Source organism: Solanum stenotomum, unplaced genomic scaffold (genome assembly GCF_019186545.1).
Source record: "Solanum stenotomum isolate F172 unplaced genomic scaffold, ASM1918654v1 scaffold32769, whole genome shotgun sequence".
NCBI classification, from domain to species: domain Eukaryota; kingdom Viridiplantae; phylum Streptophyta; class Magnoliopsida; order Solanales; family Solanaceae; genus Solanum; species Solanum stenotomum.
In genome coordinates, this window is record NW_026032121.1 from 146,827 (window position 1) to 160,636 (window position 13,810).

General features: G+C 34.6%; 4 protein-coding genes and 1 pseudogene across 4 annotated transcripts; 1 reads left to right on the top strand and 4 right to left on the bottom strand.

Annotated features, from left to right (window-relative positions):
- Window positions 1-1,391: 1,391 nt before the first annotated feature.
- Window positions 1,392-2,638, bottom strand: LOC125852180 (E3 ubiquitin-protein ligase RMA1H1-like). Its single transcript, XM_049531903.1, has 2 exons — window positions 2,212-2,638; window positions 1,392-1,918 (listed from the first exon to the last, which is right to left on the bottom strand). The coding sequence occupies exons 1-2, from the start codon at window positions 2,636-2,638 to the stop codon at window positions 1,644-1,646; spliced, it is 702 nt and encodes a 233-aa protein (XP_049387860.1). The 3' UTR covers window positions 1,392-1,643.
- Window positions 2,639-6,620: 3,982 nt separating this feature from the next.
- LOC125852175 (RING-H2 finger protein ATL64-like) lies at window positions 6,621-7,094 on the top strand. The gene has a single exon (XM_049531902.1). It carries the CDS (start codon window positions 6,621-6,623, stop codon window positions 7,092-7,094), a length of 474 nt encoding a protein of 157 aa, XP_049387859.1.
- Window positions 7,095-7,233: 139 nt separating this feature from the next.
- On the bottom strand, window positions 7,234-8,516 carry LOC125852176 (uncharacterized; annotated as a pseudogene).
- A 140-nt stretch (window positions 8,517-8,656) lies between these two features.
- On the bottom strand, window positions 8,657-9,947 carry LOC125852181 (transcription termination factor MTERF5, chloroplastic-like). The gene has a single exon (XM_049531904.1). The coding sequence runs from the start codon at window positions 9,879-9,881 to the stop codon at window positions 8,772-8,774; it is 1,110 nt and encodes a 369-aa protein (XP_049387861.1). The 5' UTR covers window positions 9,882-9,947; the 3' UTR covers window positions 8,657-8,771.
- Window positions 9,948-10,915: 968 nt separating this feature from the next.
- On the bottom strand, window positions 10,916-13,155 carry LOC125852170 (uncharacterized). Its single transcript, XM_049531896.1, has 4 exons — window positions 12,879-13,155; window positions 12,667-12,807; window positions 11,374-11,614; window positions 10,916-11,166 (listed from the first exon to the last, which is right to left on the bottom strand). Exons 1-3 carry the CDS (start codon window positions 13,039-13,041, stop codon window positions 11,400-11,402), a joined length of 519 nt encoding a protein of 172 aa, XP_049387853.1. The 5' UTR covers window positions 13,042-13,155; the 3' UTR covers window positions 10,916-11,166; window positions 11,374-11,399.
- Window positions 13,156-13,810: the final 655 nt, after the last annotated feature.

Here is a 13,810-nt window from a genome sequence, read left to right on the forward strand (position 1 = left end):
AAGTTATTTCTTGCTAATTTTTATTTTATTGTAATAACTATTCGATGAAATAATATTATTGTCAATCTTTAATTCAAAAGTTTTTAATCGTTCATCCATTACCAACAAAAACGTTTTTTTATTAGAAATGACTCTGTGTCATGCGTTTCATGTCACACCTTAAAAACGATGAGTTGAGATGATAATTATATATATCGATGGTCCAACTCTCCTTTGATTTTTTTCCTTCTTTCAGAAATGTCGTAGCAATGATGAGAAACTTCAAGAAGAGAGAGAATATATTTGTCACGAATCCTCAAGTGGTTCTCAACAAAGAAGTAGCTATGACACATCATTAGAAAGAACAAAAAGAAGGAACTGTGAAAAATATGGGAAAATGCCTCGTCTTCAAACAAATGTTCCAAATCAAACCCAAAGAGTCCCAGAGTTTCCACCAGTTTATACCAATAACATTTTTGGTAGTTCAACTCAGCAGCAGCCCCATCACCCACAACTTCAGGTTCAACCCAACTATCTCAACACATTTTTGTCAGCCCAAAATGATGTTGGTAGTGGACAACAACAACGCGGCCTGTTATTTGGAACAATGGGTCTAGTAAGTACATTTATTGGGAGCACTAATTATAGGTCTTTGTTGGAGTTTAATAGTGGAAATCATCATGATTACGGTTTTTATCATCATACTCAAAATGGTTATAGCTTAGATCTCAATGCTGTCCATGTAACAACATATTCAGGTAGCGCAATGATAACTAATACAGATGTTGGAAATGTGACACTTAATGGATTGGGAGCAACAAATGCTAATTTTCAGCAAGATATTGGTGAACAAAACATGTTTGATCCAAGCAACATCGTCGCGGCATCAGATGCAAATGCTATTGAAGGAAGTGATCCAAATGAGTGGCAATATTGGGATGCATTTGTCAATTACAATCCTAAGGATGATATCAGCTTCCAAAATTCTACATCTCCAAGTGCTACCCTACCTAATGAACATGGCAGTAAGTTTTTGCTTCTATCTCACTTCCCTTACTAGTTCGATAGAGTTGACTTCTGAGACGGTCACTTAATTATCTCATAAAGTCACTTTCTACATATGCAGTTGGTAGAGACACCGAGGGTCCAGATTTCAACAATAGCAAATTTCCTGATGAATAATCAACATGGTCGATAATCCAGTTCTATCGATCAGTTATAAAGTTGTTTTCTCAAGTTGAAATTGCTATCTTTAGTTTTAATTTTGTAGAGACTATATTGTTTCGTATGACTTAGATTGCTTGAACTTATGGAAAGTGAAAAGAATGTTTTAAGAGAATGTATTTGAAATACTCATTTGAAATTGAACTTGACAATGATTTAGCTCTCATAATTTCTGCCTTGCTGCAATTTTGTCTAACTTAGCTTTCCGCTTATCTTCTTTGTCTTCCGCTTCTCCATTAATAGAGGTGTTACAAGGTGTGTAAGATTAATCCTTGTGAGTATCGCAGTCTGTAATCACTAGTTGTTTGAAGTTATTGGAGTTTTGAGAAAACTACAGGTCATGATTTTTTCCTCCCTTGAGCAAAGAGGTTTCCATGTTAACATCTGTGTTCTTACTTTAAGCATTTACATTACTTGTTGTTATCAGTATAGTCAAGTGGTTAGAACAATAGAAGACATGTCACTAAACAACAACATAGGAAAAAACAGACTCTGCTAAGTGATCGATCCGCGTGTGATAGTTGATGAGTTGAACTTGGATATGTATACAAATTAGTAGTTGATGAGTTCCTAAACATTCGCGCATAAACAATTTCCCCTATTGACATGCCACCGGGGCTTAGCATAGGTTCGGTCATATAAGGTTGATATGTTGGAGACTGTAGTGAATGATTTCGATGGTGAAGTTGTTGTGATGGAATTGAATCAGTAGTTCCTATTAGTCCGTGACTCCTACATCTCGGACTAGGAGGTCTTTGTGGTATGACTATACCAAAATTCAAGGCCTTATTTTCAGATGTTTTTGTAGCTTGACCGCGAGCATAGAGTGGAATCAATGTTTTTTGTGAGACTTCAGCTTTGCAAACAGGGCAATTTGGCTGTTGGTTATCGATGTTCTCTGATGAAATGGTCTTAAAATGTATCCATTTGTAGATGCAAGGCCAACAATAGAGGTGACCACATAATGTAACAACAGGATCATGTACAACATCCAGGCAAATGTTGCACTCGAAACCTCCANNAGCCCGTGACTCCTACATCTCGGACTAGGAGGTCTTTGTGGTATGACTATACCAAGATTCAGGGCATTGCCTGATGTTTTTGTAGCCTGACCGTGACCATAGAGTGGAATCAATGTTTTTTGTGAGACTTCAGCTTTGCAAACAGGGCATTTTGGCTGTTGATTATCGATGTTCTCTGATGAAATGGTCTTAAAATGTATCCATTTGTAGATGCAAGGCCAACAATAGAGGTGACCACATAATGTAACAACAGGATCATGTACAAGATCCAGGCAAATGTTGCACTCGAAACCTCCAGGTGAATTTTCTTCAAGTTTATCAAGATCAATTGTCTTCAATTTATCCATAGGAATATCACGTTCATCAAAGGTAGTTTCTGCTATTTGGTCTTGGAAAAGCTGCTCTAAGGCCATATTTTACCTCCTGATTTGACTCTCTGTTTGCTAATATAAACATATGCCAAGACAAACAAGATCAGATTGATTTCAGGATAAGACAGATGAATCGCTGCATAAATAATAGAGTTTTCCTATGTGTGTACCCACTCAACAACCATCCAATGAAAACCATAAGCCTCTGATGAGTCGGAGATTTTAGACTCATTTGAGGTTAATAGTTCACCAAATAGTTTCCTCGATGTCATTTTATGTTCATTTATAATAGATAAATTGTTAAATTGCACCTATGAAGGGTTAAGGACAGTAGAGAGCGAAAAAAAGCCAAAAAAAAACTAAAAGTAGAGGAAATAGTGAAGGAGTCAAAAAATGATTTATCAAAATAGGATGTTGCTAACAAGTTTTAGTTAAAACAAAGAAAACAACATGTAAGGTTAGCTAGCTAGGTAGCTATAAATTAAAAAAAGTAGTTCAACTCATCTATTTCTAGCTCTATTGCTCAGACTCTATGTCAATAGGTACGTATCAGATCCTCCAAAAGTAGTGCATTTTTTGGAGAAACAAACACAAAACAACATAGATCTTTATGTAACACAAAGATTTGATTATTTTTTTCCAAGAAAATTGAAGGTTGCTTTCAAGTATGTTCAAACAGAGTTAACAAAAAAGAAAACAGATATAAAGATTTAAAATATCAAGAAAATACATACCCAAATAATAATTTGTAAAAGAGGTGAAATTGGAAGCTTGAAAGATGAAAGAAAATGTTTGAGGTGAGCTCTATATATAGTGGTTTTTGGAGACACGCCTATACATACAAGTTTTCTATATGTATAGGAAATTTATCGTGTACAAATTAAAATATAATACTAATAAAGTTATTACAAGTAAAGGGAAAGCAATGAACTCTTTCGTACTAGTAGTTGTAGTATTGTTCTTGTGGTTATTTGTTCTTTGATTTATGTTATCATTGGTCCATATTTTATATTTGTCTCTTAAAATATCTTAATATATGTAAATTATTAATTTAACTAGAATTCAAAAATAACTTTTAAGAAATTAAAATCATAAATTTATAAACTTCTAATTTTTTCTATAAAATTGGATATTGTTGAATATTGAGCATCTCTAGAACTTATTCTCAAAAATTTATTCAAAGTTTATGATATGACGTGGTTGGAGTTGAAAACACTCAATTTTCCAAGATTTTGTGTGGAAAAAAAATGTTTTCTTTTGTGGAATATATATAAGGAAAAAGATGAAATACATTTTGGATTCGTGTTTCATCATCATTTATGGGTTAATACTTTATGTGTGACTGCTAATTATTTTACTTCTTCCGTTTAAATTTGTTTATCTTATTTTGATTTGATACGAAAGGAAATTATGCCTGTTTAATCAACCAAAAAAGTCCAATAGCATCTTGTAGCCCCTACATCAACAACAACCAACCATCTTGTAAGATCTGTGTACATTCTACTCTCTTTGTACCTCTCTTGTGGTTATTAATTGATTGGGTCTAGTTTTTATCAGTAATTGTTAAAGAATGACAAAAGTCCCACATCGGTGGTTAATGATATGAGTGGACTCCTTATAAGGCTTGGGCAATCCTCCTCCCTTTGAGCTAGCTTTTGTGGTGTGAGTTAGGCCTAAGACCTAATTTAACATGGTATCAGAGCAGGGCCAGTCTCACCCGATGTTGGGGCCCCCAAAATCAAAAATTGCCCACGCACCAGATGCTAAGCAATGGGCGTGAGGTGGGGTGTTAAAGAATGACAAAAGTCCCACATCGATGGTTAATGATATGCGTGGACTCCTTATAAGGCTTGGGCAATCCTCCTCCCTTTGAGCTAGCTTTTGGGGTGTGAGTTAGGCCTAAGACCTAATTTAACAGTAATATACATTTGGCATAGAAAAAAAATTCAACAAACTTAAGAAGATTCAAGAAAAAGAGACGTGGACAAACTCATATATATGCAGATAGGCAGACAAAAAGAAAAAACAATACCAAAATATAGACGCCCTTCTAGAAATTACACTGTCCTTTGGTACTATATAGTGAAATNTGATTGGGTCTAGTTTGTATCAGTAATATACATTTGGCATAGAAAAAAAATCCAACAAACTTAAGAAGATTCAAGAAAAAGAGACGTGGACAAACTCATATATATGCAGATAGGCAGACAAAAAGAAAAAACAACACCAAAATATAGACGCCCTTCTAGAAATTACACTGTCCTTTGGTACTATATAGTGAAATTTTGTTTTGTTTGAAAATTTGAGGATGACTATTCTAGAGTGGTAATTTTTACAAAGTATTGCACTACATAAAAATAATTATTAGCGGTAATTAATTTTTAATTATTGCTAAATATATATTTTTAGCGGTAATTAACACTCTTTGTATATGTTCTTAAAGCCTTTAGCGACATTGGTTCTAATGAGACTTAACTAATACCGGTAAAGACTTTAGCACTCTTTATTAATGTCAATATTTATTGCCGCTAAAAGTTATTTTTTTTGTAGTGTTGCTATCATGCTATATATAATGAATATCATTGTTGTTATAGGTAGAATATTATTAAAGAGATTGAAGTAAAATATAACATAAAAAATTAATTCTAAAAAAGTTAGATCGTAATAATGAAATGTGGTTATAACGAGTAAGTTAATTATAATGATTTTTGACCGAGATATGTTTGATAGTAGAAAATTACAGAGTATATACTATATAGTAATAACTTTGGGGCTATAACTTTACGTGCATTATTTTCCTTGCTATGTACGTAGTTAGGAATCTTCAACATTAATCTCTGGTTTCTAGATTGACTATGACATTGATCATGTCAATCAATTAGATTGAGACTCGTGATCCAACTAATCTAGATTCATGTTACACAAGAATTGTTTTCTAGATTGACTACACATTTGGGTTAATGTAGACCACAATTCATAACCTGACTAATTCATATTTGTGTTACATAAGGATAATTAAAAAGAAAGTTTTTCTAATAGCTAGAGATCTCATTCATTTCTAAAACTCAAACATATTCCTCTTGGGTAACGTTATAAGTATCACATCCATACCACCACACTCCTAAGCAGTATTCATGACTAGTGGCAAAGAGCCAACTTATGCTAAGGGGTGTTAATTGACATTCCTTCAAATAGTACATTACTAAGTATATCGAATTTCTAACCAAATTACGAGTTATGAAATTACATGGTAAATTCACTTTATATTTTCTATAACAATAATATCACTCCGTGTTTTAACCTATGTTGCTTCAACTTTTCAAAAATGTCATCGAGCGTGTGTCCGATCCTTCAAAAGAAATGCATTTTTGAAGGACTCAACACAAGTACGACAACATTTTTAAAGAGTCCGAGCAACTTAGGTATTACCTATTATCTCACAAAACTACTAATGTGATATCATGAAAGGAAACTTGGATGATATACATTCCCTTTAGCTCGAGTCCAGAGGCCACAAATTGGCGAGTTGGGCTGAATTTAGACAAATTAAAATAGGTTGAAGTTATTTGAGCTAAAAAGCAGGTCAAAATCCATATATCAAATAAAAAAAGAATCTTTTGAAACTGTTTTGTTTTCCAACAAGTGTTTGGTTCTTGTATCGAGACTCTGATCCTAATGAATTCAGATTCACATCGTGAAGGCCCATTAAAAGAGAAGTGCGGTTTTTCCATTCTTAGGACCCAAGAGTGTAAAATAAAATTCCTTCAATTTGCAACATGAGATTCAAGAATTTGTTGGAAGAAACCTTGAATGTTTACTTACCATAATTAATTACATAACATGGAAAAGAAGAAGAAAAATTAGACGCGGCCAGAAAATTACCATATTCTGAAAACTACTACTAAATATATTTTAACATAAAGTATCTATAATATGCATGACTTGTACATAAGTTTTGAAATCAACAAGCTAAAACTATAAACCCTTCCTCTTGTATTCAAAACTCTTGGCTAGTTCCAAATCTATGTCAAACATAGTTCGTCCTGGTGTAATATTCGCGATTGTTTTAGCCATTATTCTAGTAGTACTATTTTTGTTCATATGTGCGCGTTTTCAAGAAAGAGCAGCTCGTTATGTAGCAGCATCAAGAGCTCGTGAAGAAAGAGCTCGTGAAATATTAGCAGAAAGAGCTTATTTTTATGCAGAAGCTTATTACTGGGCAACAAAAGCAGTGACTCCGCCAGGAACCAACAGTGAGTGTTGTATCTGTTTAGGAGAATTCGAAAAACAAGACAATGGTGATGCTGATGATGATACTATAACTCTTCCTACTTGCTATCATAGGTTTCCCGCGACTTGTATTATGTCATGGTTGTTACTAGCAAAGAAAAACACATGCCCCTTCTGTCGTACTTGTATTAGTACCACTTTCATCAGATGCATATACTGGAACTTTCGACATCTAATCAAGCCATCGTCACAGCTTACAGTTACTTAAATTTGATTGTATCGTATCATTAAGTTACCTTATTATACTTCACTATTTAAGAGTTTCTATTTTCACTCATGTCCCTAAATTCAAGAGTACAGGAACTAAGGCACTATCTAGACCTAATAAGGTTGTATAGGAATAAAGTTCAAATCTTTGTTTAAGCACTTACCTCTATTTACTAATCTTGCATAATCGCGGTGAATCCAGAACCATCGAAAGAGAAGTTATACTGCATATTGAAGCTCAAGTGGTTGAACACCTTCACCCATCAACACGAAAGAGATGTGCATTAACAGATGTTATAGAATTCACCATCAAAGAAAAGCCAATCCTAAAACAACGCAAGCTTTAAATTTGCTTCGATATAACTCTTCTTGCAGGACGTTAATAGCCAACCAATCACAACCCATCTTGATAAGATATCTGATTTTACCAGATGGACGAACAGAACAACATATAAACCTAACAATGTCAGTCAAAACTGTTTCTCTTTCAGGTACTCTAAGAAACTTCTTCGCAAACCAGACTTGGAGCCTCATTTGGCTACCGAACTTCACACGTGTAAGCAAAAACCTCAATTGGGTTTCCATTTCAGTAGCTATTCAGAGCAAAGTATACCAACTTGGAGTCTTAGTTTCGTAAACTATGCAAAATATCTTCAAATCCATCCACCCTAAACTGTTTCGGATTCAATAACAAGTCTCTCCAGATTGCTTTAAACTCAGGTACACATGAACCAAATCTTGCAAAAGCATGATTAAGTTCCTCCTTATCTTCAAACACAACGAAAATCTCTCCCTCAAAATTCAACCTCCATTCTTTTCAATGCCTATATCATAGGATTACTTGGTACTCTATAATGATCAGCTAATAAACGAAGAAACATGTATAAAGTTATAGTCAAAACCAATGGTTCTTCCTCTAATAAGCAATCCCAATATGCTCTCCAAACACAAGCATAAATTTCCCTCACAAAAATCCCCATTTAAACTTTCCCTTAAAAGCACGACGAGCAATTCATCAACTCCTATAGTCAATACATTCACCATCTCTTTAGTAACCCAAATCAGATAAATTTTCACTGAGTAAAGCAATTCTGCATACAATTCTTCAACAACCTTAAACAAGCATACACGTAAAATAACTACAACCATCAGTGATAGATGTTTAATATGAACTTTTGTCAAATGGGGTTTGGTTAGAATCCCAGAAATTATAGCTCTATTCAAGTTCGAGTATTCTTCCTCTTGTGTGTATGCAGACCTTACCCCTACCTTGTGATGGTAGGGAGGCTGTTTACAATAGAAGTTCGGTTCAAGGAAACCTGCACATATATCATCATGGTTTACTAGTAATCCTTGTAGTAATTAATTCACTTGCTTTCTACTTAGTAGAGAATGTACAACCTCCCGTTTCGTGGTTTCTCATTTTTCAGAACTAATGAACTAGGTATGCTATTGAGTTATCCAAATGTGAACTGAAAGCAACAAGACATAGAGAGATAAATGATCCTTGGCAACACTGGAAAACAAGTAAAGGTCACTAGAAAGCAAAACAAGTTCGAAATGAAAACAATACTTCAATGATATTATTGCTTTTAGCAGGACAAAAACGAATTTCGGACAACAATTTATAATTTCGAAAGATCTCAGCACCTATAGTACCAAAAGTAAACTAAAACTGTTAAGGAGCCAGAGTTTTCTGGAGTGGTTCATACAGATCAGGTACCTGATCCTTGTAGGGCAGCACAAAAGTTTCTATGAACTTTTTCTCTTTTAAGCTCACAACAGTATAAAGAGCCACCTTTCTCCTCTCAAGCTTCTTTTCGTCCAAAATTTTCAAGACTTGCATCCGAGGTACGACCCTTTTTTCCATACTATATATCAAAATTGAAGGATGAGAAGCTAAGTAAGCAGATTCAAAACCAAGCTCCTTCATAAAAAGACTCAATCCTTTCTGAATTTTAACCTCTGACAGAGCAATACAATAAGGTAACTTCCTAAACATCGTAAGTATATCATCATCCGACCATCCAAAACTCTTAAAAATCTCAAGCTTTTTTTCACACCTCGCCTTCTTTTGCGAGGCTAATGTATGAAATCCATAAGGAAACATAGACGAATCAGGCGAAAGTCGAAAATCCTTCTCTACCCTATGCAACAAATCCTTAACCCACTCAGGCTTCTGTGTAATATACCTCGGATTTCTAAGCACAAGTTTTTGTATTGAATCATCAGAAACACCATAATTTTTCAACAATAACAAATTATTTTCCATTACATTACGACCACCAAATGAAAGCAACCAAGATGTTCTTTTTATAGCTTTAACAACATTTTCATCACTACCCAATGTTCTCCTTAGACAATTAATTGTAGGTTTCAAATGTGTAACTAAACCCCTTTCAACAATGGTTGAATCTTTAGCAATTACATTCACAAGATCCGAACCCGATAACCCGATATCCATCAAGCATTGAAATTTGGGTTTTAGGGTTTTGGAAACATCGTAAAATAGAAACTTGGGTGATGTTGAAACCAGTTTTTTCATCTGGGTGTTGTCGAAACCAGTTTGTTTCAAGAAATTGAGTACTAAATCTGGATTTTTCTTTAAAGATTTCCATGAATTTACCTTGGTAGATGCAAATGATGCTTCTTCTTTGGAGAATCCGAGTGAATTAATGAGGTATTTCACGAAAAAATTGGTCCGGGCTGAGGTTGAGTAGAGATATTGAGAACTGAAACAGTGAAATCTTGATAGAGCTTCAGATTTGCCTCTGAATCTGACGAGCATTTCGTTTAGCTGTTTCTATCAACTTTGCAAAGAAGAGAAGAAAAATGTTTGGTTCACTGTGTAAGGGTCAACTATAGTCTAATTATTTTTATGGAAAAAAATTAAGTCTATTATTTGAAATAAATTATACATTGGTCAAAAATCAAGCTAGTGAGTTTTTTATTCGAACTATCACTAAATATATCTGAATGTTGGTGATCTTTTGATAAGAAAATGAACATTGATAGTTGAAATGTGTTCGGTAATAATTTAGATAAACATGAAATGAATGTGGTAAACCATCAATCTTTTCAGCTTTCCTACCGACGATCTTTATGGTGCATAAACGAGGCTTAGCCTTCGAAGTACCGCATAAGCAAGAAAGTCAATAGACCTTGCATAGCCGGTAAGAAAGGACTTATGAAGAGGATTTTACTATAGTATCAAATCTATTTCTGCACCTTCTAATCGACCTGAACAACATATACGGATCCCCCTCCACCCCTTTTCATTACTAATGGAATACGTTTGACAAACTCTATTTGAGCTCAAATTCTATAAATTCATTAGTGACAATCATCATTTTCAGAAGGCGACCACTGCCTTTTCGGAATTTATGTTTCACGAAATAGAAAATCGATATTATCTTAATTTTGAAAAGTGTATTAATTCATGTTTTTTTTCAAAATATGTGTAACCAAGTTTGTTTGAGCACAAATTTCTTAGGTCCATTGGAGACAGCCCCTTAAATGATACTACTCATTGTTTTCAAGAAATGTACAATGCTTTTGTGGAGCTTGTGTCACTAACAAAAATCAAGGATAATATTGTTATCAATTTTTCGTAAATATTAAAATATGTGTGATCGACTCTATTTGAACTCGAATGTTATCAATACATTGATGGCAACCTTTTAAACGCTAGTTGTATCCTAAAGAGGAACGTTGCTGTTTTTGGAGTTCTGTATGAATTGCGCGGTTGAAGCTACAAAATGGGTTTAGGTACAATATTTTGATTAGATGCAAGACATTGTATACATTAACCATGAACCTAAATGACACATAAAACTAACATATGTACCTTGTTATCCTATCACAGTGTATACAATAGTCATCAACTGTCCAAATTGACAAATCAAACAAGCATACATACCTACTTATCATATTACAAACGTAAAACTCAACTAACTACCTAGGAAGACGAAACAATCTCGAGACTGACTAGCTAAGCAGTAGCACCGCGCACCATCAGACAAGAAAATCTTCATCTCACAAGCTTGCTTGGTTACGTTTCTATCGTCCTCTGCCTGAAAAAGTAGTGGGAATCATACACACACATATATATAGGAGAAGAAGTGATATATGTCTGCGTTAACATTATGCGCGTAAATTGTAAGTAACTAAATGGATGCATTGTCTTTTAAGACATGACAAGCGCAACTCTCAAAAGTAGAATTGCAGATTACACAACAAAACTTGCTATGCATGAAAGTTGAATGAGAGAAATTACAGACCTGAGGGCGTAAGTCGCAAATAAAAGTCAGCAGTTTTGATAGATCATGTGCTTCACAGTCTCTCTACGCACCCGAGTACGGGTGACCATAGGGTTCTTATTATGAGGAAAACCATCCATGTTGTGATCTTTGCTAACCACAGTAACTGTTTTCCTACCAGCTTCATCCGCTTTTCCAGTCGCCCCTTTTAGCACATCAGCAGATCTCTTTTTGTCCACGTCTTCTTGTATAGGAACTGGTCCTAGAGTACAGGGAAAAAGAAAAAAGAATAGCCTTGAATTGAGATCAAAGAGCTGCAATTCTATTTAAGCGGACAAAATAATCCCACACAGACAAACACAAAACACAAAAATACAAATAGCGTGTGTGCTGCTCGCAGCAAGCATTGCATTTCATACCAATCATCTCAACTTGCAACTTATCAAAACATATACTTATAAACCTAATCAAATATATATCTATATTTTAAAATGCCAGATACTTTTTATCTTTCAAGAATCTTGAATCCTATTTTTTTTTCCGGTTACCTCATTAGGATTTTACTAAGGTAAAGCATAGAACCNCCCCCCCCCCCCCCCCCCTTGTACTCTTCTCTTTGAGATTCACTTTAGTTATTAATAAAAACTAGCCTAGGTAACCTACCTAGCAGATTCGGGGAAAAAAACATCATCTTGAATCCTCTTTATCTCCAATCTTAACAAAGGAAAACCATTGGTCTATCGTCACTTTATTCTCAACTCTTCTCACCTCCTCCTCCTAGACAAGACAAGCTACCTTTAGGTATGAGCCTCTTTTGCCTTCTACCCAGCTCCCCGAAAACAACATTTGACTCGCATATGTTAATCATATAACTCGTGTTCCTTCTAAGCCAAAATTCCATTTCAAGTACGACAAGTCCATTATGCACTTGAAGTGAGCCTTAAGTTTGCCTGATCGTCCATAGTATTGGCTTCGCAAGTAGGGACTTTCTTTATTGCATCAATCTTTCATACTAGCTCAACACACGAACATGCCATTCATAAAAGTATTACCTATAGAGTAAGTAGCTAAAGCAAGCAATCGTAGGTACGCTAAGTTTATATATTATCTTATATACGATACGCAGATATGGGAAACATATTACTAGCTTATATGTTGTAGGACGGTTACTGAAAGTGGCCGGGAATGAGTACCTATCCCTTACGGAAATCGAACCGTATCACAGCCAAATCACACTCTTCCCCTTCCCCTTGTTAACACCCCCAAATGCAATACAATAGATCATAGATTTATAAATTAAAGCTTAAATTATACCTTTAGATACATGAACCAAATCCCAGGGTTGAGAAATGACCAAAGGAGCATACATATAGTTATCAGCCATCAAATAATCCCCAATTTTACTAAACAATTTCTCATCATTTCCTTCCAAGGGTTTACTATCTTCTTCAATTCCTGAAAATCGAAACAAAATCCATTAAATCAAATCAATTAATCAAACGAAGTTCAGGAACAGAATAACTTACCGGAGGAGAAACTGGAAGAACATAAAGGCGCAAACATGAAAGTATCAGATTTGAGATAATCGATAACTTTGTTGAAAAATTGCTTCCGTTTGGTACTACCGTGTTTCTTCATTGGTTTCTTCTTCAAGTGTACTGCTGAGAGAAACGTCGATTCCTTACCCATTTTTGCGAAAATTGAAAGAGATTTGCCGGAATAAGGGTATACAAGGAGGAGTAATATCGCCGGTAGCAGTTGGGCGGTTATGAAGGTGAATTCAACACTTGGCAAATAATAGAGAAGCCATCTGGCAAAGGAAAACCAAACTTTAATAATAGCATGTGGCTATTAACGAAAAGCCGAAAAAAGTATTGAAAGCGTTACCACTAAACTTGGGGGAGTATTTAAGATGTATTTCACTCATATTGTAAGAACAAAGAACATTTTAGTTTTAGTTAGTCAAGTAATGAGATGTTTATCGTGTTTTTAAAGTTGACAATAGTTTAAGAATGAAACTAATAATTCGCGTCGAGTTTAGGGGTCAGTTTTCAATACTTCTTATTATTTTATTTTAATTTAATTTTTTGATTGTGTTCGATACCCTTATTGAGCCCTAACTAATTTAAATTTGTCGTAATTGATAGGGCTCATACAGGATAACGCTTCCTATCAAAAAAAAGAAAATCATATCAAAGGCACCCATTCGAAACTTTTGATTCGGAGAGGGACAGTTCCTGCACCACTATCTTTTGGTGGTTATATTTTTTGTTAAAGTTTGATGTAATTATCTAAATCGACCATTTGGTTTTTATTGCTTTCTTTCAGATTTTAATATGTTTGGTTATGATTATTGTTTTTAAGTGTGTTTAGTCTCCTCAATTTTTGTAAGTATAGTTGAGAAAATGGCCAAAATAGTCTTTAATGTATGAGTAATGTTTTATTTTGGTCCTTAATG

What these genes read in the sequence shown, in the direction of transcription:
- LOC125852175 (XM_049531902.1), top strand. Translation starts at nt 6,621, where the DNA reads ATGTCAAACATAGTTCGTCCTGGTGTAATATTCGCGATTGTTTTAGCC.
- LOC125852181 (XM_049531904.1), bottom strand. Translation starts at nt 9,881, where the DNA reads ATGCTCGTCAGATTCAGAGGCAAATCTGAAGCTCTATCAAGATTTCAC.
- LOC125852170 (XM_049531896.1), bottom strand. Translation starts at nt 13,041, where the DNA reads ATGGGTAAGGAATCGACGTTTCTCTCAGCAGTACACTTGAAGAAGAAA. An exon ending in TTCTTCCAGTTTCTCCTCCG is followed by an intron (nt 12,808 to 12,878) that starts GTAAGTTATTCT and finishes TTCGATTTTCAG; the next exon opens with GAATTGAAGAAGATAGTAAA. An exon ending in TTTGGTTCATGTATCTAAAG is followed by an intron (nt 11,615 to 12,666) that starts GTATAATTTAAG and finishes CCTGTACTCTAG; the next exon opens with GACCAGTTCCTATACAAGAA.